Here is a 26,428-nt window from a genome sequence, read left to right as displayed (position 1 = left end):
TGAAACGCCAATCAACTAATTTCACTTTAAAAACAAGCAGCTTGTCGGGTACATGCTCTCTCCACAGGATAAAGCTCAAGGCAGGGAACCAAAAGAACCCATCATCCTGGGGCCACCTCTCAGCTGACAATTCTACTCCCACGGAAGGGCCTGCTGGAGGTCAAGTTCTGACAGGCAGGGGCATTGTCCCATGGTGTGCCTCTTGGCCTGCTGGTCTAAGCAGCCTCAGAGATGTGGCGCCAGTGACTTTCGCAGGACCAGCATCCTGACTTAGTGGAAGGGGAGGCTCCTCCTGGACAATTTTTCATGCAAGAACATTCCAGCATCTCAGCAGTTTGTGATGGTGTAAGATAATATCTGTCCTAGTCTCTAGCTCTTTTTCTAAATTTGTGTATGTGATTATCAAGAAAGAACACTGAATACATTTAGCTGCTTTTTCAATGGTGGCAGAAACCAATTAACTAAGTGCTCATTAATAACTGTGACCCTTCACTGAAATTTTTTTCAACATCCATATGGAAAGTCAGTGTATTTCTTTATACAAGGTCTGTCCAGAAAAACTCCAGCCATTGCTAATAGGATGAAAATGGTTTGTGCGTCATCAGTGTAACCTGGCAGTCAAGGAGAGTGGACTGAAATGCACATGTGTGAACAATGACAACTTCACCGTACTAGTCACTGGGGGTATAGACACCATTGAGTGATCATGTGTACTGTGTGGCCGTCACATTAAAAATGACTGAGTAAGTAGAGCAATGAATCTGCATTAAATTTTGCATTAAGCTTGAACATTCCTCTTCAGAAATTATTCGGATAATTCAGAAGGCTGCGGCTCTGGGCAACTGATGATTGGCAGCTTCATCACAACAATACACCTGCTCATGCATCACATCTTGCGCAGTTTTTTGCAAAACATCAAATTACCCAGGTGACTCAGCCCCCTACAGCCCAGATGTGGCGACCTATGACTTCTGGCTTTTCCCAAAACTAAAATCACCTTTGAAAGGGAAGAGATTTCAGACCAATAGTGAGATTCAGGAAAATATGACAGGGCAGCTGATGACATTGGGAGAACTGTGTGAGGTCCCAAGGTGCCTACTTTGAAGGGGACTGAGGCATCACTGTCCTATGTACAGTGTTTCTCGTATCTTGTATCTTCTTCAATAAATGTCTCTATTTTTCAGCTTAAAAATAACCCACAACCTTCGGACCAACTATGTCTCTATTTTTCATATTGCACAGCTGGATAACTTCTGGACTCACACTGTGCTTGTTCCCCAAGTTGCTTTACTCTATTTTGAGATTCTGGAATCCAACCAGAAAGAAGACTGAAGTTGTTGGAGATGAGGAACACTGCAGTGTAAAAAAAAAAAAATGCTTTCTATGACTCAGTTTGTGCTGGTCAGGCCACTGACTGGTTAACAGGAGCAAGTGGATGGGATGTTTGCGTGTATTCTTTAAGGCAGTGTGGTTTCAGGTGCGATCCTACAACTGACCCAGCAGGAGCCTATGAAAATGCAGATTCCTGGGCTCCAGCCTAGCACCGTCCCCACTGAGGGTGGGCTCAGAGATCTGCGTTCGTAATAGACCAGTCAGATGATTCTCGTGCACCCTAAACTCTGAGAAACTCTGTTCTAGGGAGTATGCCTTCTTGCAGTAATGGGTGATGGTTCTTGGCTCAAAAGGCTTCATCCAGAGTCAGACCCTTGCCACTCCTTAGCAGAAAGATGATCCTGCTCTTCTCTTCGTATCCCCTCGGACCCAGGAAAGAGTTGTCGCCAGCTCAGCACCGCTGTGTGGTGCGAAGTCCCTGTTCGTTACTCCTTCTCGCTGTCTGCCAGCTGTGCAGCTGCAGCGCCCTTGTCTCCCCTGCTGACACGGAAGCAGAGCCTAGAGGTGCAGCTGTCTTCATCGTTTGATGGCATTTTCAAGTTTTTCTTGACACTCTTAGAAGGAAGCCTCTGTGGGTTTCTGGTGTCTGTTTTGCACAACATGATGAAACACACACTAAACTCCAGAGCCCCTGGGCAGCCCCTGGGCAGCCCCTGCTTGGTTGTGGTCAAGGAGAGAAACGGCTCGTCTATGCTGTGAGCTGGGCGCTATGCAAGCCGTTTTCCATACACTGCCTTGATTAATGAGAAAGGCAACACAGAGCCTGTGTAATTCATGGGAAAGGACAATAACTTCGTGCAGAGAATGAAAGGCAGCCTTGAATTCTGTCTTCAGCTTGTTGACCCACCATAGTAGGAAAGTGAGCTTGTTGGTGCATCTGTTTATCCTTCTTTAAAATGAGGTTATTACCCGCCCCCATTGCCCAATCATGAGGTCAGTGTGGGGAATACTTTGAACTTCTCAGATGAAAGATGATATAAAACTACAAAGTGAAGAGCTGGTACAGAAGAGGATGCTAGAAGCAAAGACTGAGATGGCTAAGTGAGAGCAAAATGTAAGGATGCCAAGATTTTGTACTCTGCCCCCCGGGGGCTTCCAGGGCCTCCCTCTGCCTTGCTTGTGTGAAGGATGGTGTGGCTGCACCCTGTCCTGGACGGAGAGGCAGCCTAGTGTATCGGGCAGAGAGCAGAGACTCTGGGGTCGCCAACCTGCTGAATCAGAATCTCAAGGTAGGGGGTGGAGCAGCTGCAGCTTTAAAAAATTCCGAAGGTTGCCCTGGCTGGTGTGGCTTAGTGGCTTGAGTGCCAACCTGTGAACCAAAGGGTCACGGGTTTGATTCCCAGTCGGGGCAAATGCCTGGGTTGTGGGCCAGGTCCCTGGTATGGGGGTCAAGAGAAGCAACCACACATTGACGTTTCTCTCCCTTTCTCCCTCCCTTCCCCTCTCTCTAAAATAAATAAATAAAATATTTGAAAAAGAAAAGAAAAGAAGTTCCCAAGGTGATTGTGTTGCACATCAAAGTGTGAGGAACAGCATGCCCGCACCAGGCCACTGATGGTCCTTGAAGAAGAAGCCGGGTGTAGCCACAGCCTCTTACATGCTCGACCGTCCCCACTCCCCAAACCACCTTCCCCTCCCAGGCCCTCCCCCATGCACACATCAGAAGCATTTTCCTGTGGCTTTGCTACAGGAACTCCAACTCTTCCTTCAAGGCCCAGGTCGCATACCACCTTTTGTCCAAAACATTCCCTAACCTTTTCAGAGAAATTTATTATTTCTGGATACAAATGAAAATGCAGCCTTGAGGCAGAATGTGGTGAATCTGTATGCCCTGCACAGAAAAGTGACCATATTTTTCAAGGGAAAAGAACTCACAGAATATTTACATTTTAATTCTGTTTTTCTTTAAACAATGGAAAAATGTGTGCGCATAGTTTGAATATGTACATTAAGAGGTCTGAAGGACACACACACCTGATACCAGAAATTTTGCACATCTGTATTATTTGAATTTTAATTCCACTTTCATAATTTTTCAAATCCAGTCATACCTAATTACCAGGGAAGAATAATTACCAGGGAAGAACTGATCGCCGTTCTAGCCTTTGTGTGTGTCTCTGTGTGCCTCTGCCCACACTGTAGGGGACCTTGTTCGGTTCCTCTGTCTATCACCAGTGTCCATCTGTCCCTGACACTCGGTCAGCACCCAGTACACACTTACTGGGTTTAAGAGCTCTAAAACACTCTGGGGGACTTGGCTGGTCAGCCCTGGGGACAGTCGGGTCTGCTGCTGAGGCACAGCCTGCCCAGCACATGGTGTGTCATACGAGTAGAAGGACAAAGCAGAAAGGAAGTGACAGTGTGGCTGCACCAGTACTGCCCACAGCCTTGATCACTAAAGAGCTGGATGGGTGGCGGTGATGGAGAGAAGGGAACTTTGGGGGTAGCAGCTGGCCACAAAAGACCTGTGGGTCACTGCCATTGGCTTCATTGAGACGCTGCTCTGTAGTTCTGCTCCCTGTCTGCCAGCCCCAAAGTAACCCCTACTTTGAAAGAAAACAATAAAACTCCCCATTCACTCTGCAGAGCCCCACAGAAGTAAAAAGAAATGGGCTCATTTTCACACAGTTGCCATAGTATGTCCTTTCTATCTTTGTCCCTCCAGAAGCCTGCAACCATGAGGTCACCTAAACCATCTCTCTGGGAGGCCCTGGCAGCTTCCTGGCCTCCCCTCCCAGTCTTACCAGACTCTCAAACTCTCAACCAGGCCAGAGGTACACAGACAATAACTGCGTTCTCTCTACTCCGCTAAAATTAATGGGCATTCCTCCTCTCCTTCCCTTGTTGAAGTAACCCACTGTTATAAATCATGCTGGACTTGTCACCTTGACCTTCTTCATGCACACACATGAGAACTACTTCCCTACCTTCACCACCACCATCCACACATATCCTTCCTTTGGGCCAGCTGCCTCTGAGAAACAGGTGTGTGTGATTGTCTAATTTCATGATTTTCGGAAATCAGAAACTGATATTACTCCTACAACGTGGAGGGTGAAGAATAAACGAGATGTTTACGTTGATTATATTTATACCTAAAAGCTACAGCAAAACTTTTTGTCAAGAAAATTAGTAATAAAGAATAGTTTGCAGGCCCTGGCTGGTGTAGCTCAGTGGATTGAGCGCGGGCCTGCGAACCAGAGGATTGTGGTTCGATTCCCAGTCAGGGCACATGCCTGGGTTGCAGGCCGGTTCCCTGCAGGCCAACTCCCAGCAGGGGATGCACAAAAGGCAACCATACATTGATGTTTCTCTCCCTCTTTCCTTCCCCTCTAAAGATAAATAAATAAATAAAATATTTTTAAAAAAAAAGAATAGTTTGCCAGTTGGGGAAAAAGCACATGATATTAAAGTCATATTTTAGAGGATATAGGACACTTATTCTCGATGAATAATGTTCTCGGATAATTTTTTTAAAAATAGTGACTTGTTCTAGGAGTTGGGGATGGATTGTTTGAGGGAAGAGAAGACAGATCACTCAACAAACATTAAGCACCTACTTTGGGCCATGCTTTGGAATTAAAAATACAAATATGAGAGTTTTAAAATGCTCTGTGTGGCTCCCTGCCCAGTGGGAGGGCATGGTCAGGGACCAGTGGTCAGCCCCCTACCCCCTTTTCAGTCTTGCCAATGCTAATGCTTGTCGGACCTGGGAAATAGGGCAGCTCTGGTTCTTTGCCCTACAACTGTGGGCCCAGTTTGGTCCGGACCACTGGCTGGGTCTGGAAGGTCATGTCTATCGGGAAAGACAGAACTATACTGGAAGTCTTGAGAACACTGACTTGAAAGAATGCTTCCAGGATCCCCCCAGGATTTGGCTGGAGGCCTAATCTGCTGGGCGGGAGCTGTCCAACATTTCAGCATACTTTTGCATCACCCATTTTGAGAGAAATGTAATGATCAATCAGGCTGTTCTGTCGCGAGTTGTGTTTTAAGGGAGTTGACACGGTTTAAGATCTAGCCTCTCATGACTTTAGAGTTGATATTTTAATGATCAGCTCTCCTTAAGGTCACTGAGCCCTGAGAAAATTGACTTACATTTATTTGCTCAGGCACATTTGTACCAGACAGTAAATTTGATACAGTAAGGGATATACGTCTTCCCTGTATTGTGGTGTCTTGAAAATCAGACAAGTAATCAGACCTTGCTTTGCAAGCACAAAGTCAAGGCAAATAGAGTTGGAAGACGTTAAGAAATGACATGTCATCTGCACTGTAGTCACGCTTGATTAATTCTCCCTTCTCCGCTGGAACAGACACCGTCCTAGTGACCAGAATACCAATGTCAACTAGCCAGAGTGTCACTCCACTGGACAGTGATAAAATTGCACTAACATGGTTCTACTTTCCAGCCACCCTTTTTTTCTATGCTCCACAGTAGCCACTCCCTCTGTCTATAATTGCTTTTACAACCAGAGGCTGCATCATGACATATTACAGTTTTCCAGGTTTATAGCTTATTTTGCACTGATGAAGGTGCAGCCTTGTAACATCTGGAAAGACATATTGGTCTTATTTGCCGTATCTCTGGGTGACACTATTCCTTCTGACAGGTAATCCTGTCTATAACGTACAGATACTTGTTAGCAAGGGTCAGCAGACATTTTCTATGAGGATCAGATAGTAAATACTAACATTTTGCAAGCCACACAGTCTCTATTCTGCTGCTATAAAATGAAAGCAGCCATAGACAATAGGTTCATGAGTGAGCATGGCTGTGTTCCAATAAAACTTTATTTTTAAAAAGGCTCCATCCAGCTCATAATTGTTTACCCCTGTTTATCGGTCATAATCACAGAGGGGGCTCTTTCTTACTCTTTCCTGACTCTACTCAGTCGTCTTTTATCATAAATATTAACATGATGCTTAAGTCTTCAAAAGTGATTTTCACTCTTCCCTACAAGGACCAGGATGCCCTGACCAGTGTGGCTCATTTGGTTGGGCGTCATCCTGCAAAGTGAGAGGTCACTGGTTCAATCCCTGCGGGGGCATGTGCCTGGGTTGCAGATTCAGTGCCCAGTTGGGGGGCACACGAGAAGCAACTGATCAATGTTTCTCTCCCTCTTTTCCTCTCTCCCTTCTTCTTTCTAAAAATAAATGAAACCTTTAAAGAAAAAAAAAGGACCAGGAATCCTTAGAGAAATGGCTTATTCCAAGACTGAGGCAAGGAAAGTATAAGTTGAGCCTTGAACATATTTTTGCACCAGAAAGTAAGGACTTCGCCAAGAGTGGAGGGGATGTGTCAGAAAGAGGGGCCAGCTGGAAGGAACTCCCAGTGGCCGGTGCTGGGACGATGTGAACATCAAAATCAGTGTCGTAATGTATTGTATAACATATAACCCATAGTCTGTGAATTTATACTCATATAATGAGATAAATGAAAAATAAATGGGGAAGGAAAAGCCCTTCAGTAGTGATGGAGTTAGGAGAAGGAAGTGGTTCTCAAGCAGGTTGGAGATCAAATCAGAATCACTTGGGCAGCTCTTCTCCATCCCCGAGTCCCTTTGGAGAGAGGTGCGTGTGCGTTGGGAAGACTCCGCAGGCAAGTTTTTCCTCTTTCTGACCTCCACCGTGGAGACGGGCAGGGCAGCGGGGTGTTGGGAATGGGTGCTGAGTCAGCCGGCCAGCAGTGCCAAAGCGCCATTACATATAGCCTTCAACAGTCTAACAATGGTTAGGTGGACCGTGATTTATGTAGTTATTCATTATTGTATTGTTCATTTCACTTGTTTCCAGTTTTTCATTATTATAAATATGCTTATGTGTAAAGCTTCATACACACCCACAATTATTGCTTTGGTATAAAATTCCCAGAAGTAGAATTAAGGTCAAAGAATATATAAAACATAAAGGCTTTTAATATCATTTATTTTTTACAAAATTGCCCTCCAAAAGGCAATTTTACACTCTCACCAACCATATTTCAAAGAGTACATTTTGAGAAAGCATTTGAGATTTTGCTTCCTGGCATGTTATCGACTTGGCCCTAAACTATATTCTGCAAGTCCTCAAAAAAGTAAAAAGAGTACATTTCCCTGAACTCTAAATAACAGGTTTTTGTTTATCGTTAAGCGGTCATCCTATGACTGTTACATGGAGTTAACTTTGTATTAGCCCTGACCAGACTGTGAGGTGCCCAGCGACCACTAGGGACCCAGAGCAGGGACCTGAGACCCTCACCCTTACCCACCTCTGCCTGGAAGTGCCAGGACCGCGCTGCCCTGTGCGCTCAGGAGGCCGGCCTGCCCCTCCGCCTGACAGGCACTGCAGGGCACTCGGGATGTTTCTGGTGAGCAGGTACCTCGCTCATCCAGCCTTACTTTGAAAGTCCGTTTGCCACTGTGGAGTCATCATTTGTCCTATCTTAGTCCTAATTCAAGGCCATCCTGGCTTGTCTGGGAACGAGGTACCCTGGGGTCTGGCCTCTTTTGAAACAGCCCTCCCCACAGGCGACATTTCATGCACGCCAGATGTACCTGCTGTGCCTCGGGTAAGGTAGTCCTGTAGGCCTACTTCATCATCTGTAGCAGAGAGAAGACCAAGAAGACAGTATCAGTAGATTTCAGGGGAATTTTAATCATATTAAGCTGTTTTTGCAACATGCAGCAGTTTCCTGGGGAGGTGGTCGCGAGAGTAAGTGATCCCTGTACATCCCTTTGAAGTCGTCGTCGTCCAGTGAGCAGTTAGCTGCGTCGCACAGTCCTCATGGGCAAGGAGCCTCGCGTGGATGAGAGAAGGATTCCTCCGGCCGGTTTGTCTCCATGCGAGTACTAGGTGCTTCAGTACCCCACGTGTGGGCACACGACTGTGTGCAGACAGAGGCGTGAAGGGCGAACCCAGGCAGGACTTGTGCCACTGTGGGGACTTGGGCCCAGTCCCCGGGCCTCCCTGCCACCCGCTGAAATAAGGAAAGTTCCAGAATTCTGATTCCAGGAAGGAGATGATCAGGGTTCTATTTCAGTGGTTTCTTTGGGACCTTCCCCTGACCTCTGGAGAGGTGACACCCCAAGTGTGAGAAGCTACTGTCAGTTACAATCACCACGAGTGGAAAAAAGGAAGAGAAACTGAAGTTTATGCATGTGAGGTCTGGACAAGCTTTGCGTCATGAGAGGACAAAGCAGCCCTGAGTTCCCGAGTGGCTAGAGCTTGGTTCTTCAGTCAAGGCCCCGTTTTCCTGTTGCTTGCATTCTCTGACAGTCTCCTTCTCCTGTGTGGAAACCGGTGGGCCCAAATGGCCTCACCAAGAACAAGGCACCTGAAAAGAAGGTGGCAGGATTCAGAGGATCATCACAATGAATAGAAGTACGTGGGAGGAAGTACCAGGATTTCCCCAGCGGTGGGCCTGGTTACTGAGAGACGTGTGTGTTCTCGGTGAGCTACACATTGTAAACGGCATGAAATACCCTCACATTTAAAGGGGACCCTAATGCCAGGTATGCAGAAGCCCCCACTAGCTTAGCTGCTGGGGCTCTTGCCGGTAGGAGAGGTGAGGAGGTTTTGCAGCAGGTCTGGGGAGACTGCAGCAGACTGTTGGTGTCTGGTGAGTCCCGTGAACTTGAGTTGTAACACCAAGGGTTTGTCCAGCCCTCGTGTGCACACGGAGGTAGGGATGTTCATGATAATTAGGTGAGCCCAGAGTGGGAGGTTGTTGAAGGGCCAGTGAACTCACAAAAGACCCCGTCCTGTCCAGGTTCCTAAAGAAGCAATTTGCATACTTGGACTTGGTTAACGTTTATGAGTGTGATAGCTTCAGAAAGGTTGGAGAGTTTTGAATGGCCTGTAGTCTGTCAGAAGTACAGCATTTCCTCCTTGGGGAAAATGGGGTCTTTGGTAATGAACTTCACTTTGACAAAACCTACACCCTTTCTGAAAGAAAACAATAGGTAAGTAGAATCAGTTGTGGCGCTTACCTGAGCTGTAGGGTCCGACAGAAGGTCTTCTCATAAAGAATCACAGGGCGTGTCGAGGCGCTCAAGGTTGTGGCTGAGGACTTGTGAAAAGTAGGGGGAACCTCAGCAAACCTCTGGGGCATAACACTCCAGGTAGTGTCGATTTTCCCAGAAGAAGGCAAGCAATTATTGCCTATTTTAATCAAGAGAAACAGTTAAAAAGAAAAGCAGGACTTGCATCTACAACTGTGCAGCCTTGGGAGGCACTAGGGGTGAGACAGCACTTGGTTCTGGTCAGGGAATGACTGTCCCATGTGTGTGGCCCCAAGTAAACCTCTGTCCCTCCGCTGGGTTTTTTGACTGAGGGTAGGGCTGTTACAAGGACTTGTTCTAGACATGATGAGTCCTTTGTTATACTTCTATTTTCATCCTTCTTTAGCTTCTTATTTAAGAGAATTTTGTGCATGTTTGGGTTGAAATTTATTTTGTTATGTTTTTAAAAAAGATTTATTTATTTACGTTTTTTTAGAGAGAGTAGAAGGGAGGGAGAAAGGGAGAGAAACATTAATGTGTAGTTGCCTCTCACACACCCCCTACTGGGACCTGGCCCACAGCCGAGGCATGGGCCCTGACTGGGAGTCGAACCAGCAGCCCTTTGGTTTACAGGCCTGTGCTCAATCCACTGAGCCACACCAGCCCAGGGCTTGAGTTGAAATTTAGACGGGTCATTCTGAACCCTGGATTTAACCCCAATGATCCTCCAACAATTGGATGTTTCAAACTTTATTCTCTCAACTTTGTTCATAATGAAGGCTCCCTGAATTGGCCACTATAATTCTAAAGTTTCCTTGGTGAAATTATGCCAGGACTTTCAAAATAAGGATAGATAAGTGAGGTACATGCTTATCAGGAAGATAATTCACAAATCTGGGCTATAGTGTAAATGCATGTAAGAAGCAAGAATCTGGCCGTGGTTGGTGTGGCTCCGTGGACTGAGTGCTGGCCTGAGAACTGAAGGGTCCTGAGGCCTGAGCACATGCCTGGGTTGCAAGCCAGGTCCCCAGTAGGGTGGAGCGTGTAAAAGGTATCCATGTGTTGATGTTTCTCTCCCTTTCTTTCTCCCTCCCTTCCCGTCTTTCTAATAATAAATAAATAAAATCCTTTTTTAAAGATTTTATTTATTTATCTTTAGAGGGGAAGGGAAGGAGAGAGGGAGAGAAATATCAATGTATGATTGCCTCTGGTGTGTCCCCTGCTGGGAACTGGCCTGCAACCCAGGCATGTGCCCTGACTGGGAATTGAACCGCGATCGCCTGGTTCACAGGCCTGCGCTCAATCCACTGAGCTACACCAGCCAGGGCAAATAAATCAAATCTTAAAAAAAAAAAAGCAGCAGCAAGAATCTGGCTTTCAGGGGCACAGACAGGTTTAGACCTTGACAAACTGAGAATTCTTGGAACAGTCAGTTTAAAGAGTTGCTCGTACACCTGTGTTTTCTCAGTCCCCCACCTCCAGCTAATGCCTGGGTCTTCCAGCTGCAACCCCCAACCTGATTTGTGGTTCCAAGGAGCAGGAAAATGTGGAGAGATCTCTTTTAGAGACAGATGTTCATGGACTGGACAAAGCTGGAAGAAACTAAGGAAAGTTCTGATAGGGTTTTTTCGTCATTGCCCAAAACTAGAAGCAAGCCAGATGCCCTTCACTGGGTAAATGGATAAACTGTGGTACATTCACACCTGCACTGTTGTTAGGGATACTACTCAGCAATAAAAAAGAGACTACTGCATGCAACAACTTGGATGGAACTCAAAGGTGTTATGCTGAGGGGAAAAAGCCAGTCTCAGAAAGTTACTGTATGATTCCGTTTATGTAACATTCTACTTTCTTTAATATGTTATTTATTTATTTTTAGAGGGAGGGAAAGGGAGGGAGAAAGAGAGGTAGATGAACATCAATGTGGGAGAGAAACATCAACTGGCTGCCTCTTGCACATGCCCCAATCCAGGACTAAACCCGCACACACCCAGGCGTGTGCCCCAACTGGGAATTGAACCGCTGACCTTACGCTTTGTGGGAGGACACCCAACCAATTAGGCCACACCAGTCAGGGCCTATATAACATTCTTAAAATTACAAAATTATAGCGATGGAAACTGACCTGTGGTTACCAGGGGTAACCTCTGGCAGGGGGGCGTGGCCATAGCCTGCTGGCACCAGGGGGATTCATGGAGGGTATAGAGCAGTTCTCTGTCCAGGTAGGGTAGGGTGGCGATTACATGAATCTGTACATGAGATAAAAATCGCACAGACTGTACACCCCAAAAATGCATGTAAAAGCTGATGAGATCCAAATCAGGTCTGTAGCTGAGTTAATAATGTGCCAATGTCAACTTCCTGGCCTTAACAATTGTTATGTAAGATGTCACTGGGGAAGCTGAAGGAAGATACATGGGAATTCTTTGCCCTATTTTGCAATCATGCATCTAAATTATTTCAAAATAAAGAGTTTATAAAAATTGATAGGGGCCCTGACTTCTGCCAGCACACTTGGGAATCTCTTCAGCTTTTACTACCAAAAATAAAGCTTTAAGAATTGTAAATCTTATGCAGTTTCTAAGCACTATAATTTCATTTGCTGTAATTTGAATCTGGAAATTATGCTCAGTTACTTTAAATGTAGTATTGTTACAGATATTTTTGTATTGTTACAAATACGCTGTACATAGGAGAAACCCCTCGGCGAGTGGCCCCCAGGATGGACTCGCCCCTGACCTCCTCACACAGCTGGTGTGCGGATTTTAACCACATCGCCTTCTGCCTGCAACATGCATTCTGGGGTGAACTATTCCTAGTGCTTTCCCCACCCCAGCCCATTCCTCTTTCCTCCCTCCTCTTGCCTCTTGACCCTTGCTTGCTTGATGAGCTTCTCTTTCAAGACCCAACTCAAATTACGAAGCCTTCCCTGACCCAGGAAGCCACATGCCATTCCTGCCCCTGGGGGCTGTAGGGTAATGTGTTGAACTTTGGCTGTTTTGTTCGCTTGTCCAGCTCACACCCATGAACTCCTCAGGGGCCGAGACTGGGTCTTGATCCCCAAGTCTGGCTCAGCGCCTAGAACACATACTCCAAGAAAGAGAGAGGGGGTCTGAGGCTCCTGAAGTCCTCAGGAATAAACTTTGTTTAGTCTACCCTGCCTTAATGATCTTCAAAGATCTAAAAAGGTTCTGATTAACCACAGTTAAACAGAATAGTAAAGTAATGTTTAAAACATTCAACTTAGTTAAGACATAATATTTAGATTCTTTCCCATTCTTTCTTTTCCTTCATGACACAGTGTTGTAGGAAGCTTCAGGAAGACCGTGAGGTTGTGCCCAGAAGCTTCCTTGGACGGATGAGACCTAGAACCCAGGGGTAGGATGTGGATTCTGAAGGGGAAGGGTGAGATGTCACAATAAAGAGCACAGCTGTGATGAATCTGTGTATCGTTTCCAAACGGTACTGAAAGCAGCGAGGTGCACTCCGCCCTGCACACAGTCCCTGTCCAGTCCACCTGTCGTGCTTCAGCAGACACAAACGACCTGGACGACAGACTCCTGCCCTCCCTCCTCCGCATCCTCGTGGGCGAGTGAGCTGACCTTATAGTGTCTGCAGGTCTAGCTCCTGTGCTCACGCCCCAGCAAAGTGACTCAGAGCTTCTTCACCTCTTGCACAATCTGATGCCCATTTCTCCACTGGCAACCTGGTAACTTCATTAAAGAGGGTAGGTGGCCTCCTCCTTGAGACTGGTCCCTCCCTTGGCTCCTGAAACACCAGTACCTCCCCCACTTCCTCTCCCAGTCGTGTCCCCTAACATTCCTCTACAATTTAATCATTGGTTTTATGTTCATTTTTAAAAATAAAAGTCATGATAAACATGTTTCCCATGTCCCAAACTTTCTACTTTCTCTTCTCTGCTTTCTGACATTCTGTTACCTCTAAAGGCCCAAACTAGGTTTGTCTTCCCCCAGAAGCCCTCTAACTATCCAGCCCCCCTCATCCTTGAAACTCACTCCCCGGGAGCACTCAGAGGCCAAACGTACTTTCACTGCACAGTGCCTCATGTAGTCTGGTTCGAGGGGTCCCTTGTTTCATGAATGACTATGTCTTCAGCCAAACAAAGGCCCTTTAAGGACGAGACCGTGCCTTAAAATTACCCCGTGTCCTCATGGTGCCTCATGGAGTGCTTAGCACACCGTGTCAGTGCTCAGCAAATGCTTGCAGAAGAAACCTTTGAAATTCCCTTTTCTTCTTTTCCTTCTCCTAATGTTCAGGGGTGTCAGTCAGCGAGCCACCATGCACTCCGGCTGTGCAAAATTGAATCCATCTCCCTGCCACGGTGTGATGCTCAGGAAACAGCGCAGGGCTTGGGCTCCAAGACCTGGGTTCATGCTCTGGCCTCACCAGTCGTTGATCTTGGGCTTGAGCGAGTCTCTTGAACCCAGAGCTTTCATTTCCTTATATGCAAAATCAAGATAATAACTAAGGCTCTTTGGAGACAGGTGCTATAATCCAGAAGAGTGGCATTTATGGTGGGAACTTCGGCACTGTGGCAGACTGAGAGAGAAGCTATGAGAAGCTGGGAAGCCTTTGGGTGCCCCTCCCATGAACTTTGCTGCTAACGGGGCCTCCTGCCTCCTGCAGGGCAGGCAGGTGGGCGGAGTCTCATAGGTGAGAGGGCAGAGAACCTAACACCCAATTTGGTCACGTTTGTTCTGGACACCGCCAGAGTAGACCTTCTGGTGGAAAGATTAAAGGTTTATCTGAACAGTCTGACAAAAAGGCGAGGAAATAAAACTGGAGGACTCTGAAAGGGAGTGGCTGTGGGGTGGGGGCAGCTATGAGAGCAGAGAAGGGCTGGGCCTGGGGTCAAGGAAAAGAAGGCTGAACAATGATGAGTCCAGCTGTTTCAGAGGAAGGGCAAACGCACCACTTTGCATGATGACAACCATAAGCCACACAGTCTAAAGAAACATTGTTTTAAGGGAAATAATGTGACACAGCTTATATGTGCCCCCCAGACATGGAAGCATGCTTTGGAAGCATGAAGGATCGTTAGGGGACAGCAGGCCCACTGGGGCTGGAGAAACAAATGTTCTCTCCCCAACACGTCATGGCCCTGTTCCCTCTCTATCCTCAGGCCAGCTGCAGAGGGGCCAGCACGCACCCCCCAAAGCAGGCAGGGGCAGAGGGGCTCCCCGACTCTGTGTCCTGACCCAGGCGGGCTCCCAGCAGATTAACAAGTTCTGTCGTGAGAACCATCCCAACCCTGCTTTGAGGCGCCTGGCAGCACCTTGTTACACAGTTCAGAAGGAGAGCTTTTGTAAAGGGGAGCTTCTCCAGGGGCTGCATGCGCATCTGGGTATGTGAGCAGAGAGTACAGCTGGTATCCTACTCTCCTCCCTTGTCCTCGGGTTGACAAACAAGAAATGAGGCCAGAAAACCACCCTTTCTGTGCCCACCTATGACCTGAAACCCCACACTGGTTGAACCTCCCCCATTCATTCATTCAATAAATATTTACTGAGCAGCTTTTGTGTGCAGGGCCCTGAGCCAGGGCTAATTAAAGAAATAGGCAACAACCCCCCTCCAAAGCTCAGCTGTCTTTCTGCCTGAGGGCCATGGCTGAAAGCCAACCCTGTCCCTGCTGAGGACCCTGATCAGAGGTTTGTAGGGAGTTTGTCCAGGGTGCTGGAGAGAAGAACGTGAGTCACATATGCCAATCAGCCCTGGCTGGTGTGGCTCAGTAGACTGAGCGCCAGCCTGGGAACTGAAGGGTCGCAGGTTCAATCCCCAGTCGGGCCAGGACCCCAGTTGGGGACGTGTGAGAGGCAACCATAGATGTTGCTCTCAGCCATCAATGTCTCTCTCCCTCCTTTCCCCTCTCTTGAAAATTCTCTCCTGCTGTAAAGGTTGCTCAGCCCCCAAAGTGCTCATGAACCTCTGCTTCCCTCAGACCAGGTCCCTCCTTAACCTCACGACGATGACAACCCTGTGCTCAATAGTATCATCAGTCCGATTCTCGGTGGAAACCTCAAACCACTAGCTCAGAGTCTCATGACCAGTAAGTGGCAGAGCCTGCTGCCAGCCAAGCCACGTCGTCTGCCATTAAACCTCGCTTTACCGCACAGCATGGCCTCCAGGAGTCTGCTGCTGGTCGCCTTGGTTTGACAGATGGCTCCCATCCTGGGTGTCTGCTGACTTAGCAGGTGTTTGGGGAACTTAGATCTCCAGTGGAGAACCCTCAGGAAGAAAGCTTTACCATACTGTCTGCCCACCTAGAAGGACCCTCCTGAAGTGGATTAGCTTTAGCAAGTGAGAAATTCTGTGTGAGAAACCCCCCTGGGTTTCCCTTAACCCTTTGAGTTGTGCTCAGCTCCAGCAGGCTGGCCAGAACTTCCCGAAGGACTCCTTCCCCGGGGACAGCAGCTACCGGGGCTGCAACACCCAGAACAGCCTGGGTGGTCAACACCCAGAAAGCCTCTTTAAGAGTTCAGATCATTGTTCGGCAGGTCGTGTCCAGGACTCGTCGTTGACCTCAGGGGTATTCAGTATCTCAAGGAAGAGCTACACACCCTAAAAGTGTTCTGGGAACAGAATCGTGGAGAAGCTCCAGTCCCCACCGGAATCCAAACCACCCAGCTCCCTGCTGGGTGGGCATGTGCTGGTTCCCTGTGAGCCCAGAACTGCCCCACCTGCCCCCTCTTTGCTTTTGACTAATTCAGCTCCGAGGGGCCGAGCCTCCCTATGAGTCAGGCCTTTGCTCAGTCATGAGGAGAGGGTGATTGGCTGGGTCTGCCAGGGCTTTGTGACCCGCCTGCCTGGCTCCTCCAGTCCCTCAGAACCCTCCACCCCTGCCAGCACATGCTCCCTCCGCGCAGCCCCAGAATAACCTGGATGTGTGACCCAGGAGGGCAAGGGCTAGCAATTCTGCGTATTTCCCAGACAGGTGACTTTAGCCGCTCTGGGCCTGGACAGGAAGGGGTAGCCCAGTGACAATGGGCATAGTCCCCGTCAGGAGCCCGAAACGTTTTGGCAGGCTCCACAGAGTTCCTCCTCCTCTGATCCCACAGCTGCTGCTCCAGTTCTCCTGGCTGGTAGGACGGCATCTACCGAGCGAAATCTACGGGAAACCGGGAGTTGGGGGTACGGCGGTCATGGGCCTTCGTCCAGGAGCCTGGATGGCTCTTTGCAGGCAGAAAGAGCTAGAAAGGCACAGTGTGTATAGTCTATCTCCCTCTGGGTTGGCATCTTGGACACTCGAAGCTGGATGTGTATTGGGCACCTGCTTCGCAAACAAGCGCCCTCGAATTCTCGGTTTGTCCCAGTAATGCTGATGGCACTTACCAGATACTTACGTGTACCAGGCTCTGCTTAGCACTCTGTGTGTATGTCTTACTTAATCCTCATAATAGCTCCATGAGGTGGGGTCTGTTATTGTTCCCATTTTTAAAAATTAATTAATTTGTTTGTTTTCTTTTTAGAGAGAGGGGAAGGGAGGGAGAGGAAGAGTGATGGGACAGAGAAACATTGATTGGTTGCTTCTCATACATGCCCGGGCCGAGGACCAAACCAGCAACCCTTTGGTTTGCCAGACCACGCCCAACCCACTGAGCCACACTGGTCAGGGCTACTGTTCCTACTTAGTAGATGAGGAAGGCCCAATGTCAAACAGCTGGGATTTGGTAGAGCCCAGAGTGAAACCCAGGTGGTCTGACTAGGGAGCCATGTTTTCTTTATTTTAATTTTATTTATTTTTTTAGAGCATAAAGTTTTTATTCAAGAAAGTAGAGGGGCACAGTGTGGACAGATACACCGGCATGGAGGGGTTGGAGCTTTAGGCTTTCGTTGGATGATAATTGGACTAAAGAAGGGTGGGGGTGCCGTCGTGTGGCCCCTGGGCTGTTGGGGCATTGTAGCAGTTTGTTCCGATGTTACCTTCTGCCTGTGGCTGTAGGGAGTGGTTAGTTCTGTTCTTGCTTCCAGTAATTTCCAGGCCTGGAAAGACTGCCATAAACCACGTGATCAAGAGAGGCACCAGGCCATTTCTCCAAGGGGCTCTTACTGAGTTTGAAAGTCAATCTCAATTCCTTAAGGCTTTCTGGTGCCATCCAGAGCCCAGACATGACTTTTTTGATCATGACATTCCAGGCAAAGACTTGGCTAATAAAACTGCTGTTGGAACTGGGTGATCACTGGCCATGAAGGTGGGTGAGGAGGGAGCTGTCTGCAGAGTCAGAGAGACCGAGGAGGACTGGGGTCCTCTCTCTGAACCTCGCAGAGACAGGGTTGGGAGGTCAGCCCAGGTTGAACTTCTGCTGCCCCCTGCTCTCCTGTTCACAAGTCTCAGGAGGTAGAGGAGAGAGAGAAATAGAGAATGTCCCCGTAGGGGCCACCAAAATGTTAGGGTGGTTGGTGATGCAGGCTGTGAAAAAATTTGCAAAGAGAAAAAAGTGTAGAGAATGAAGTTTTTATTCACTGTCCAAGAAAGGAGAGGGGCCCCTTGTGGAGAGGCGCACCAGCCAGAGCCTGTTCTTTAAGCAGCGCCTTCCGGAGCCTCAGGAGGCAGCCCCAGCCCCCCTGCGGGGCTGCAGGGTCTGATGTGCCTTTCATAGCTACGCTGGGCAGGGTGGGGGTGGGGGGCCAGAGGCCTGGGGACTGCAGAGGAGTCTTCTAGGGACCAGAGAATCAGAGCAGACTGTGGGGCCCTGAATTATCTTCAAGATGTATTTGTGGAAGATAGATTTCCACTGAAAACTTAAAATCAAAGAACCAAAACTAGATTTAGTCTGATGATAAGGTTCTTGAATATGAAATGGGAGGCTTTGGAGTCATGCATACTCATTTATGATTTAGGAGGGTAGATGTCCAGATCTAAGTTCAGCCCTCCGCATCTGGGAAGAAACTGGATGGTCTCTCAAAACTCTTCTGACCCCAGGATGGTGAGATTCAGTCATGACCATTTTCAAGGCCCCAGGCCACAGAATGACCTGACCATTTTCAAGGCCCCAGGCCACAGAATGACCGTGAGCTCCGCCTCTCCTGCTAAGAGCTAACAGCCTTTCCGTTGTCAGTGAAGGCACCGTGACCCTTGTGATCCTCACTGGGGGAATGCTTCACCATATCACCAGATTGTTGCCTCAACCTTTCCTTCCCGTGACTGCACCCCCGACAGTAGTCAAGACCCCGCCAAGCAGGCTCTTCCCAAGGTCACGTCCTCAGTCTGATCCTGAACAGGGTTTTCAAATGCCCTAGAGGACCACATGTCACAACCAGATCAGGGCTGTTTCTCCATGTGCAGTCACCATGTGCCAAAGGTGACGGTGGACACATGGGAACTGGCCTGGGAGACCCCACCGGAGCGGCCCTGGGTTGCCTCCCATTACCTCAGGGAATGGGACTCGGCCCTTGGTAATGGGTATGTTAACTTTAACAGTCTTTTCAGACTCTCCACTTTAATTGGAGGCAACTGGTGCACAATGCTTTATAAACCTCTGCCCCCAGAGGCTGATCTGGTTTCAGTCTAGGCCTAAGTCAGCCTCCAGTTTTAAAAAAGTCTTCGAAGTTGGACCTGTTGATAAGTTTAACACGTGGCTTTGGGGCATGGGGAAATTGGTGTAGTTCAGTACAGAATCTGAGAGCAGACCCCGTCCTCTGAGCCACCCCAGCTGGTCCTGCTCCTCTCTGAGCTGGGAGCGCTTTTCTCAGGCCCTGCCCCGGCACCGCCACCTTTGACCCCACCACTTTTGACCCTACCAGGCTCCCTCTCTGGGGGACCAGGTCAAATGCAGGGCTTGCCTTCGCCTTCTCCGTGGAGCTAGGGAGAGGGGGCATGCCGGGCGGGGGAGCGTTTAAAGAGTCTTTGCTCAGGCCCTGGCCGCCATCTGCTGGCCATAGCATAGCTGTACGTACAAGGCCAGGCCCTGAGAGGAGAGTTAAAGGACATCCTGCCCTCCCCACGTGATGAGGGTCAAGGGACCAAGAAAGCTGCATCCTTAGTGACCTTTTCTTACCAAATTGATTTTAGAAAGAGAAAAGGGAGAGAGAGAGAGAGAGAGAAGTCGATTTGTTGTCCCACTTAATGTTTCTTGGTTCACTCATGTGCGAGCACCCTGCCTGGGATTCAACCCAAAACCTTGGTGTATCCTGACAACAGTCTAGCCAGCTGAGCTCCCAGCCAGGATAGGGCCTTTGAGCAAGTGTGGCAGAGAATCCTTTCAGAGACCCCAGGGCGCCTCGGATGAGTCCTCTGAGCCAAAAACCACCCCCAACCGGGGCAGAGATGGCGTCACGTGGTGAACCTGAGCCAGTCTTCGGTAGGGACAGGGGCTCTGTTCCTAGTGTCAGATGAGGACTGTGGTTCTAATACCTGGTCTGCTCGTGCACCGGAGTCACCTGCAGTGCATTTGTAATTACACTGATATAACTGTGTGTGTGTAAATATATATGCGTTCTACATAGGGTATTATATAGTGTGTTATATAGTTATATACAGGCGATCTATTACATATGGTAATAGATCGCCTGTATATAACTATATAACACACTATATAATACCCTATGGTAATATGGTAATACCCTATTACATATGGTAATAGATACTATATACAGTCAGACACACACACACACACGCTTGGGCTTCACCCCGCCTACAGGGAAGGAAGTCTGCAGGAAAGTCTGAGGTGCTGTCCTGGTAGAAACCTCTGGGGTGCACGGGGCAGGCTCTGTGTCACTCACCTTCGATTCCGGACCAGACTGGATGAAGAAGCCCAATAGCTGGGGGTAAGGAAGTGGGTGTGTGTTGTCCCTTCTGGGACACCCTGCATTGTAAACCTCAAGAAACAGTCTTCACTCCAGAACTGCACACCATCACAGTTATCAAGTACACAGTCCTTTCGGTCTGTGTTCTGTGTGTCCATTTCTGATAAAGTCTGGTTACAAGAAAGACTCCCCTCTTCCCCTAACAGTGCATGTCAGTGACAAACAGTGCTGACACTTGGCCTTTGCTGGGAGATTGGGGGAGGGGCTCCCACCTGTTAGCCAGAGTGGGTGCCTCCCTCCGCTCGGGTCCAAAATAGGTTGCTGTGCAGGGAGCATAGGTCCAGGATTGCCAAAAGCGGCCGGAAATCCCAAATTGTTTGTGTAAAACAACCCAACTTTAAAATATTGGGTACTGATTCAAAAATGTTTCCAATGCTGTAAGTGTGAATGGGTTCAAGTCTGCGAGGCAGACCGGGCCAGCGGGTGTCTCATGCGTGACTTCTGATTGCAGGGCTTTAAGCTGAGGGGGGATGAGGCCAGGGCTGCTTTTAGAGAGCTGCTGACTGCAGTAGTGGCAGGAAGGGCTGGGGGAGGTGGGAATCTGGAAGGCCTAATGGGGGTCTCCATGACCTTGGCCGGAGAGGATGTCTGCATAGCCCCAAGCCAGCAGGAGAGGCAGGGCCTATTGGGAAGGCAGAGTTGTAGGACTTGATTAGATACCAGGATAAGGAAGAGTAGGCTCTCTACTCTTGGATAACCCCATGGGTGTCCAACATGGTGACTGGGTGACTGGTAGTGACAGTCGCAGGGTTACTGAATACAGCAGCAGAAGTATGTTTTAAGGGAAGATTCTGGACAAGCAGAAACTAGGTGCCCCTGGGTCAGCTAGCAGACCCAGAGATATGGGATCTGAAGTCGGGCTTGCTAAAACACAGATCTGGCCGGACACACCTGCGTAAACACCTCTAATGGCTCCCTGTTGTCTAAACAGAGAGCCCAAACTCCGCCTCACAGCAAACAAAGCCCATTGAGACCCTCCCTGCCGACTTCACTGTGCCCCATCCCAACACAGAACCTGCTTCCCAGCCCTGTGGAATAACTCTCGGCCCTGGAATAAGCCTTTGTTCCTGCTGGTTCGTGGGGCCTGCTGTGCCCTTGTACCCCGTCCCTTTGTGTGTTTGGAAAACTCCTGCTCCAACATGTCCACTTGGAAGCCTTTACCGACCCTGCCATTCAGAAGCGATCACCCCCTTTTTTGTGCCATCCTTGAACTTCGTATGTGCCCTGCTGTGGGGGTTTGCCTGTCTGTGCACTCCTTGAAGGTGGAGGCCACTTCACTTGATTCTGTTGCAATTGTTCTTAGCACACCCTGGCATCTAGGAGACAGTCACCAAATGTTTAAAGAATGAAGATGTGTGTCCCTCTGCAGGAGGGAAACCGCAGGGCTCTCTGCAGGGAGACGCCTCTCATTTCCCCAGGGGTCACCTGGCTCCTGCTCTCCTTACAGCTAAAGCCCAGCACGAGTCCCCCGGTGCTGACCTTGCTGTTCTCCTTTCTCTGCAGCTGGGGTATGGCCGTCAATGTGTACTCCACATCCGTGACCAGTGAGAATCTGAGTCGCCATGATATGCTTGCATGGGTCAACGACTCCCTGCACCTCAACTACACCAAGATAGAGCAGCTCTGTTCCGGTAGGAGGCTGGCAGTGGGGGAAGTGGGCCCTGCTGCAGGGAGGAGGAGGGAAGGCGGGAGCCACAGTGGAGAATGTCACTTGTGACTAGAATTGAGGAGGAGAGCCGCAGAGCCCTAACCTAATCAGGGTCTCCGCGGACTGGGAAGAGCAGTGGAGACACAGGGAAGGGCTGCAGGAGGGCCAGGGCCGGGGGACAGGCAGTGAAGCCAGAGGTTAACAGCACGAGGCTCCTCTAGCCACTCTGAGTCCGAGTCTCAGCTCTTCTTGAGGCGCAGTCCTGGGCGAGGCACTGCACCTCACCAGGCCCCAGTCTTCCCGCCTGTAAAAGGGGGGCGATATCGCCCATCTCCCTAGGATTGCTGTTAGATTACATTACGTTTGCTGTGGTGCAGAGCAGTTGCGTCAGTAAACAGTAGTTGCCCTTGCTCTTGGAACGCTGTGGGGATTCTGGCTGTGTCTGTCCTGTATGTAGGACTGGCCCCAGACCCAGGACAAGGAGAGAAAAGAGGAGAAGGGGTGGTCTGGGGGAGTAAGCCAGAAGAGGGCCTGAATGAAGGGAAGGCAAGCGGCCTCAGCGGGGGAGCGGCCCGGACCCTCAATCAGCCTCGCTTCCCCACAGGGGCAGCCTACTGCCAGTTCATGGACATGCTCTTTCCCGGCTGCGTGCACTTGAGGAAGGTGAAGTTCCAGGCCAAGCTGGAACATGAATACATCCACAACTTCAAGGTGCTGCAAGCAGCTTTCAAGAAGATGGGTGTTGACAAAGTAGGTGCCTGTGCTCCCAGGGGCCCCGAGGAGCTGTGTGACCCTGGGGAAGAAGATGGCCCACCGGCGGGGCAAAAGGGGCTGCTAGGGTCGACCAGCTCTCATGCCTCTCTCCACCCCACCCCCCAACTCTCCAGAGGGAATGTTCTCCCAGCTGGAGGCACAGTGGAAAACCCTATACTTCACATCCCATCCTGATGACATTCCTGCCCCCTCCTCCTCTCTAGACCCCATCCATCCCAGCAGCTGAGGCTTGGTATACTGCTCCCACCAAGTTCCTTCTCCAGGGCCCAGGAAAAGTCTCTTGCTCGCTCTACTGCCTCGATGGCCCCAGGCCCTTGGTTCCAGCCGCCCCCACCCCACCTGGAGGCGGCAGCACCAAGGGACTCCTCCCCACAGTTTCTCCTCGCCTGGAGGAGGGCTGTCTCTGGATCCCAGGCGGGGACCTGCAGCCTCCCCATCCGTTCCGTGCCAACGGGAGGGCGGCCAGGTGGAGAAGCCAGTGGCCCGGGGGCTGTCTGTCGGAGAGCAGCGGCCTCTCTCGCAGAGGAAGGCAGCCCTCCGGCCTCAGGCAGCTGAAGTTCTCTGCTTGGTCTATTTCAGATCATTCCCGTAGAGAAATTAGTGAAAGGAAAATTCCAAGATAATTTTGAGTTTATTCAGTGGTTTAAGAAATTCTTTGACGCAAACTATGATGGAAAGGAATACAACCCTCTGCTGGCGCGGCAGGGCCAGGACGTAGCGCCACCTCCTAACCCAGGTGATCAGATCTTCAACAAATCCAAGAAACTCATTGGCACAGCAGGTAACGTGCCCGAGCCGGGGGAGGGAGTATGGGGGGCCGGGCCGGCAGGGCTCTGCAGCCAGGAGTGCCTCCTGGGCCCCCCGGCCCGGCCCTGCCAGCCTAGAGGAGACTGTTATCACGGAGTTCAGATGACGCCGCCTGCTGCCCCCTTAGACCTGGGGGAGTCACAGTAGGGAGGAGAGGGCTCCAAATGGGGAGCCACTGGCACCAGCCAAGGTAGCAGCTGGCAGTGGGGGGCCTAGGGCACTTCCCTCTGTAACATGAGCTAACATGTTTGCTTCAAGATGATGGGGCAGCACCATCATCTGTGGTACGGTTCCTCTGTCCAGGCCCATCCAGGCCAAGGGCCTGGTGCCAGCACTTCGCATCCTTCTTGCCCCCTGCCCACTGGACCCCTGGGGACTGGAACTTGCCATGCGTGTTTGCAACTTCCCCCGTTCCAAAGGCCCACAGCCCCAAGTCCTCAGGAGACGAGTCTCTGAAAACATGGGTTCTAGGGGAGAAGGGAATGCAGTGATAGGGCCTTTGGGGGGCGGGGGTTGGAGAGACTGGGAGAGGAGTGTCCCTGCCCGCATCTGAACCCGTCATAGCAGAGCCCTCCTGTTTGCGCTGCCACCCCGCCGCCCAGCCCCCTCTCACCTGCTTGCTTTGCACTGGAAGGAGCCTGCTCTGTCTCGGAGCTGTCCGGAGGACAAGTGGCCACAGCATGCTGTTCCCTGGGTCAGCCCGACAGAGGGCACAGAGCCCATCCTGAGGCCGGGAGCCCCAGAGGGACAGGGGCAGGGGCGGGTTTCCTTTGTTCCTCCAGTCCTGACAGTCTGACATCGCCCCTGTGGGTGGCTTTGGGCTGGGGCATCTGTCAGGGAAGACCCAGCAAGAGCCAGTGTCAAGCCCCAGCTGTTGTCCCTCAGGCTTCAGCGGTCAGTGTCCAAGAGGCCCCAACCCTCCCAGCCCCCATCCCCAAGTTCCCCACCCCACTTCCCTTCATGTCTCCCTTAGGCCGCTCTCCTCCCTCCCCACACCTCACACCTTGTGTCCTCCCTGCAGTCCCTGCTGTCCCCAGGCTTGCCGCAGGGCTGCCCAGCTGCTGTGGTGTCAAGTGTGGCTGTGGCTTGAGGCCTAGATGTAGATACCCCCAAGTGGGAGAGGAGGGGAGGGCATGCGTGCCTGCCTTTTGGAGAGGCCTGCCCCTGCACTCGTCACACCAGGCTGTCCCCTGCCACCTGAGCCACGGGCTCACATGGGCCCCTCCGAATTTTCTCCCCTGGGCAGTTCCACAGAGGACGTCCCCTACAGGCCCCAAAAACATGCAGACCTCTGGCCGACTGAGCAACGTGGCCCCACCCTGCATCCTCCGGAAGAATCCCCCATCAGCCCGAAATGGCGGCCATGAGACCGATGCCCAAATTCTCGAACTCAACCAGCAGGTGAGGGGGGTGGGCCAGGGGAGCTGAGACAACCCTGCCTCAACAGCCAGGCCCCTGGGGTGTCAGGACACGAAGGGGAGCCTGGGGAGGGGAGCTCTGGCTTGAACACCCTCTTTGCCCCAAGCAGCTATTGGACTTGAAGCTGACGGTGGATGGGCTGGAGAAGGAGCGTGACTTCTACTTCAGCAAACTTCGGGACATCGAGCTCATCTGCCAGGAACACGAAAGTGAGAACAGCCCTGTCATCTCGGGCATCATCAGCATTCTCTACGCCACTGAGGTGAGCTCTGCCTTCACCTGCTCCTGTCCTGGGCCCACTGAGCCGGCCTCCAGCCCAACCAGCCCTAAGACTAGGAGCCTGGAGAGCATGGACACATGAGGAGAGTGAGCTGAAGTCACAAGCCCAAGTTACAGAGAGCACTAGCAGGGAAAGTAGGACTAGAACCTGGGCCCTTGCTCCCAGCTTCCCTATGCAAGCCCACATACTGGGCCTGGCCTGCCTGCCTGATCATCTCCCCTCCCTTCCCACCTCCAGGAAGGATTTGCACCCCCCGAGGACGATGAGATTGAGGAACACCAACAAGACGACCAGGACGAGTACTGAGGGTGGCCCTAGCCCTGGCCGACTACACGCCCCCCCTCCCCTCTCCCACATTATAATCCTTCCCTTACAGCCGGTCGGCCGGGTGCTTTGTGTCAGTGCCGCAGCATTGGGGAGTCAGGCATCGGGGCTTGAGGGGATGGGGCAGGTGGGCAGGCAGAGGCCCTGGCCCAGTGGGTGGGACACCTGCCCACTCCCCACCCCTATTTATTTCCGTTGTCTCTATGCTGTGTCAGCCAACACTTCCCAGGGTGCTTCTGCCACCTGCCCCAGCCAGCCGCCCGCTCCCCTGACAGCCAGCAGCTGTATATTTGACAAAGTCATTGGTATATTTTTACTTACTGGATTTTCCTTGCACTTTACCTGTTCTTTTCCCAGGGCTCACAGCACGGGCTCCGGGGCAGTGTGTTGGCTTGGCTCCCCTCCCCTGTTGCAGGGCCATGGCAGGACTCACTGATTCTTATTTATTTTGTCTTTTGACTCCCCAGTAGCTGAGGGGAAGGCTGATGTCAGGAGAGGGATCAGGGGACTGAGGTGGGGGTGCCAAGGCCCCAGTGGTCAGGGAGCGGGAGGGGAGCATGCAAGGGATGAACATGACCTCCTGGCACCAGTCACCCCCCCAACCACCCCTTCCCCAGCCCCAAAGGCCAGCACTGCCCTGAGGCCCCCAGCCACCCCTCCGCAGCCCATTCATGCCACACAGACTCCCTCAGACCCTTCTGTGCGTCCGCCTCCCATCCACCGGCCCCCTACCCCTGCCCCCTTGGGCCACCCAGCCTGCCTATGTGTTCACTTTTATTTAAATAAACTCGTGTGGTAAAAGTTCCTGCCATGTCTCCCTTAGCTGAGCCAGCATGGGTCCTCATGCTCTGCTCCTCTTGAGTGCGCGCTCCCTCTCCAAAGCCACGGCCGCAGAGCACAGTGCCACCGCCACCCTCCCTGACCTGGTCCCCATCTCCCAACACTGGTGCCAGGGCTCCAAGGGAAGACATGGATGCC

The 26,428-nt window shown here is 50.7% G+C and overlaps 1 protein-coding gene across 2 annotated transcripts in view; it reads left to right on the top strand.

Moving 5' to 3' along the window:
* MAPRE3 (microtubule associated protein RP/EB family member 3) overlaps positions 1–26,254 on the top strand; it is a 44,733-nt gene extending 18,479 nt beyond the window's left edge. The window contains exons 2-7 of one of the 2 annotated variants that reach the window (XM_037066756.1): positions 21,702–21,829; positions 22,451–22,596; positions 23,200–23,401; positions 24,674–24,828; positions 24,956–25,108; positions 25,364–26,254. In XM_037066756.1, the coding sequence (XP_036922651.1) occupies positions 21,709–21,829; positions 22,451–22,596; positions 23,200–23,401; positions 24,674–24,828; positions 24,956–25,108; positions 25,364–25,432 (846 nt within the window). In that variant the 5' untranslated portion in view covers positions 21,702–21,708 and the 3' untranslated portion in view covers positions 25,433–26,254. The remainder of the gene's footprint in view (positions 1–21,701; positions 21,830–22,450; positions 22,597–23,199; positions 23,402–24,673; positions 24,829–24,955; positions 25,109–25,363) is intronic. The other variant, XM_037066757.1, reaches the window with a different exon arrangement.
* Positions 26,255–26,428: the final 174 nt, after the last annotated feature.

This window comes from Sturnira hondurensis, unplaced genomic scaffold (genome assembly GCF_014824575.4).
Source record: "Sturnira hondurensis isolate 20B ecotype Veracruz unplaced genomic scaffold, ASM1482457v3 Scaffold0016663, whole genome shotgun sequence".
In the NCBI taxonomy this organism is placed as follows: Eukaryota; Metazoa; Chordata; class Mammalia; order Chiroptera; family Phyllostomidae; genus Sturnira; species Sturnira hondurensis.
Note: the sequence above shows the minus strand (reverse complement) of the source record. Positions and strands in the feature narration are given on the sequence as shown.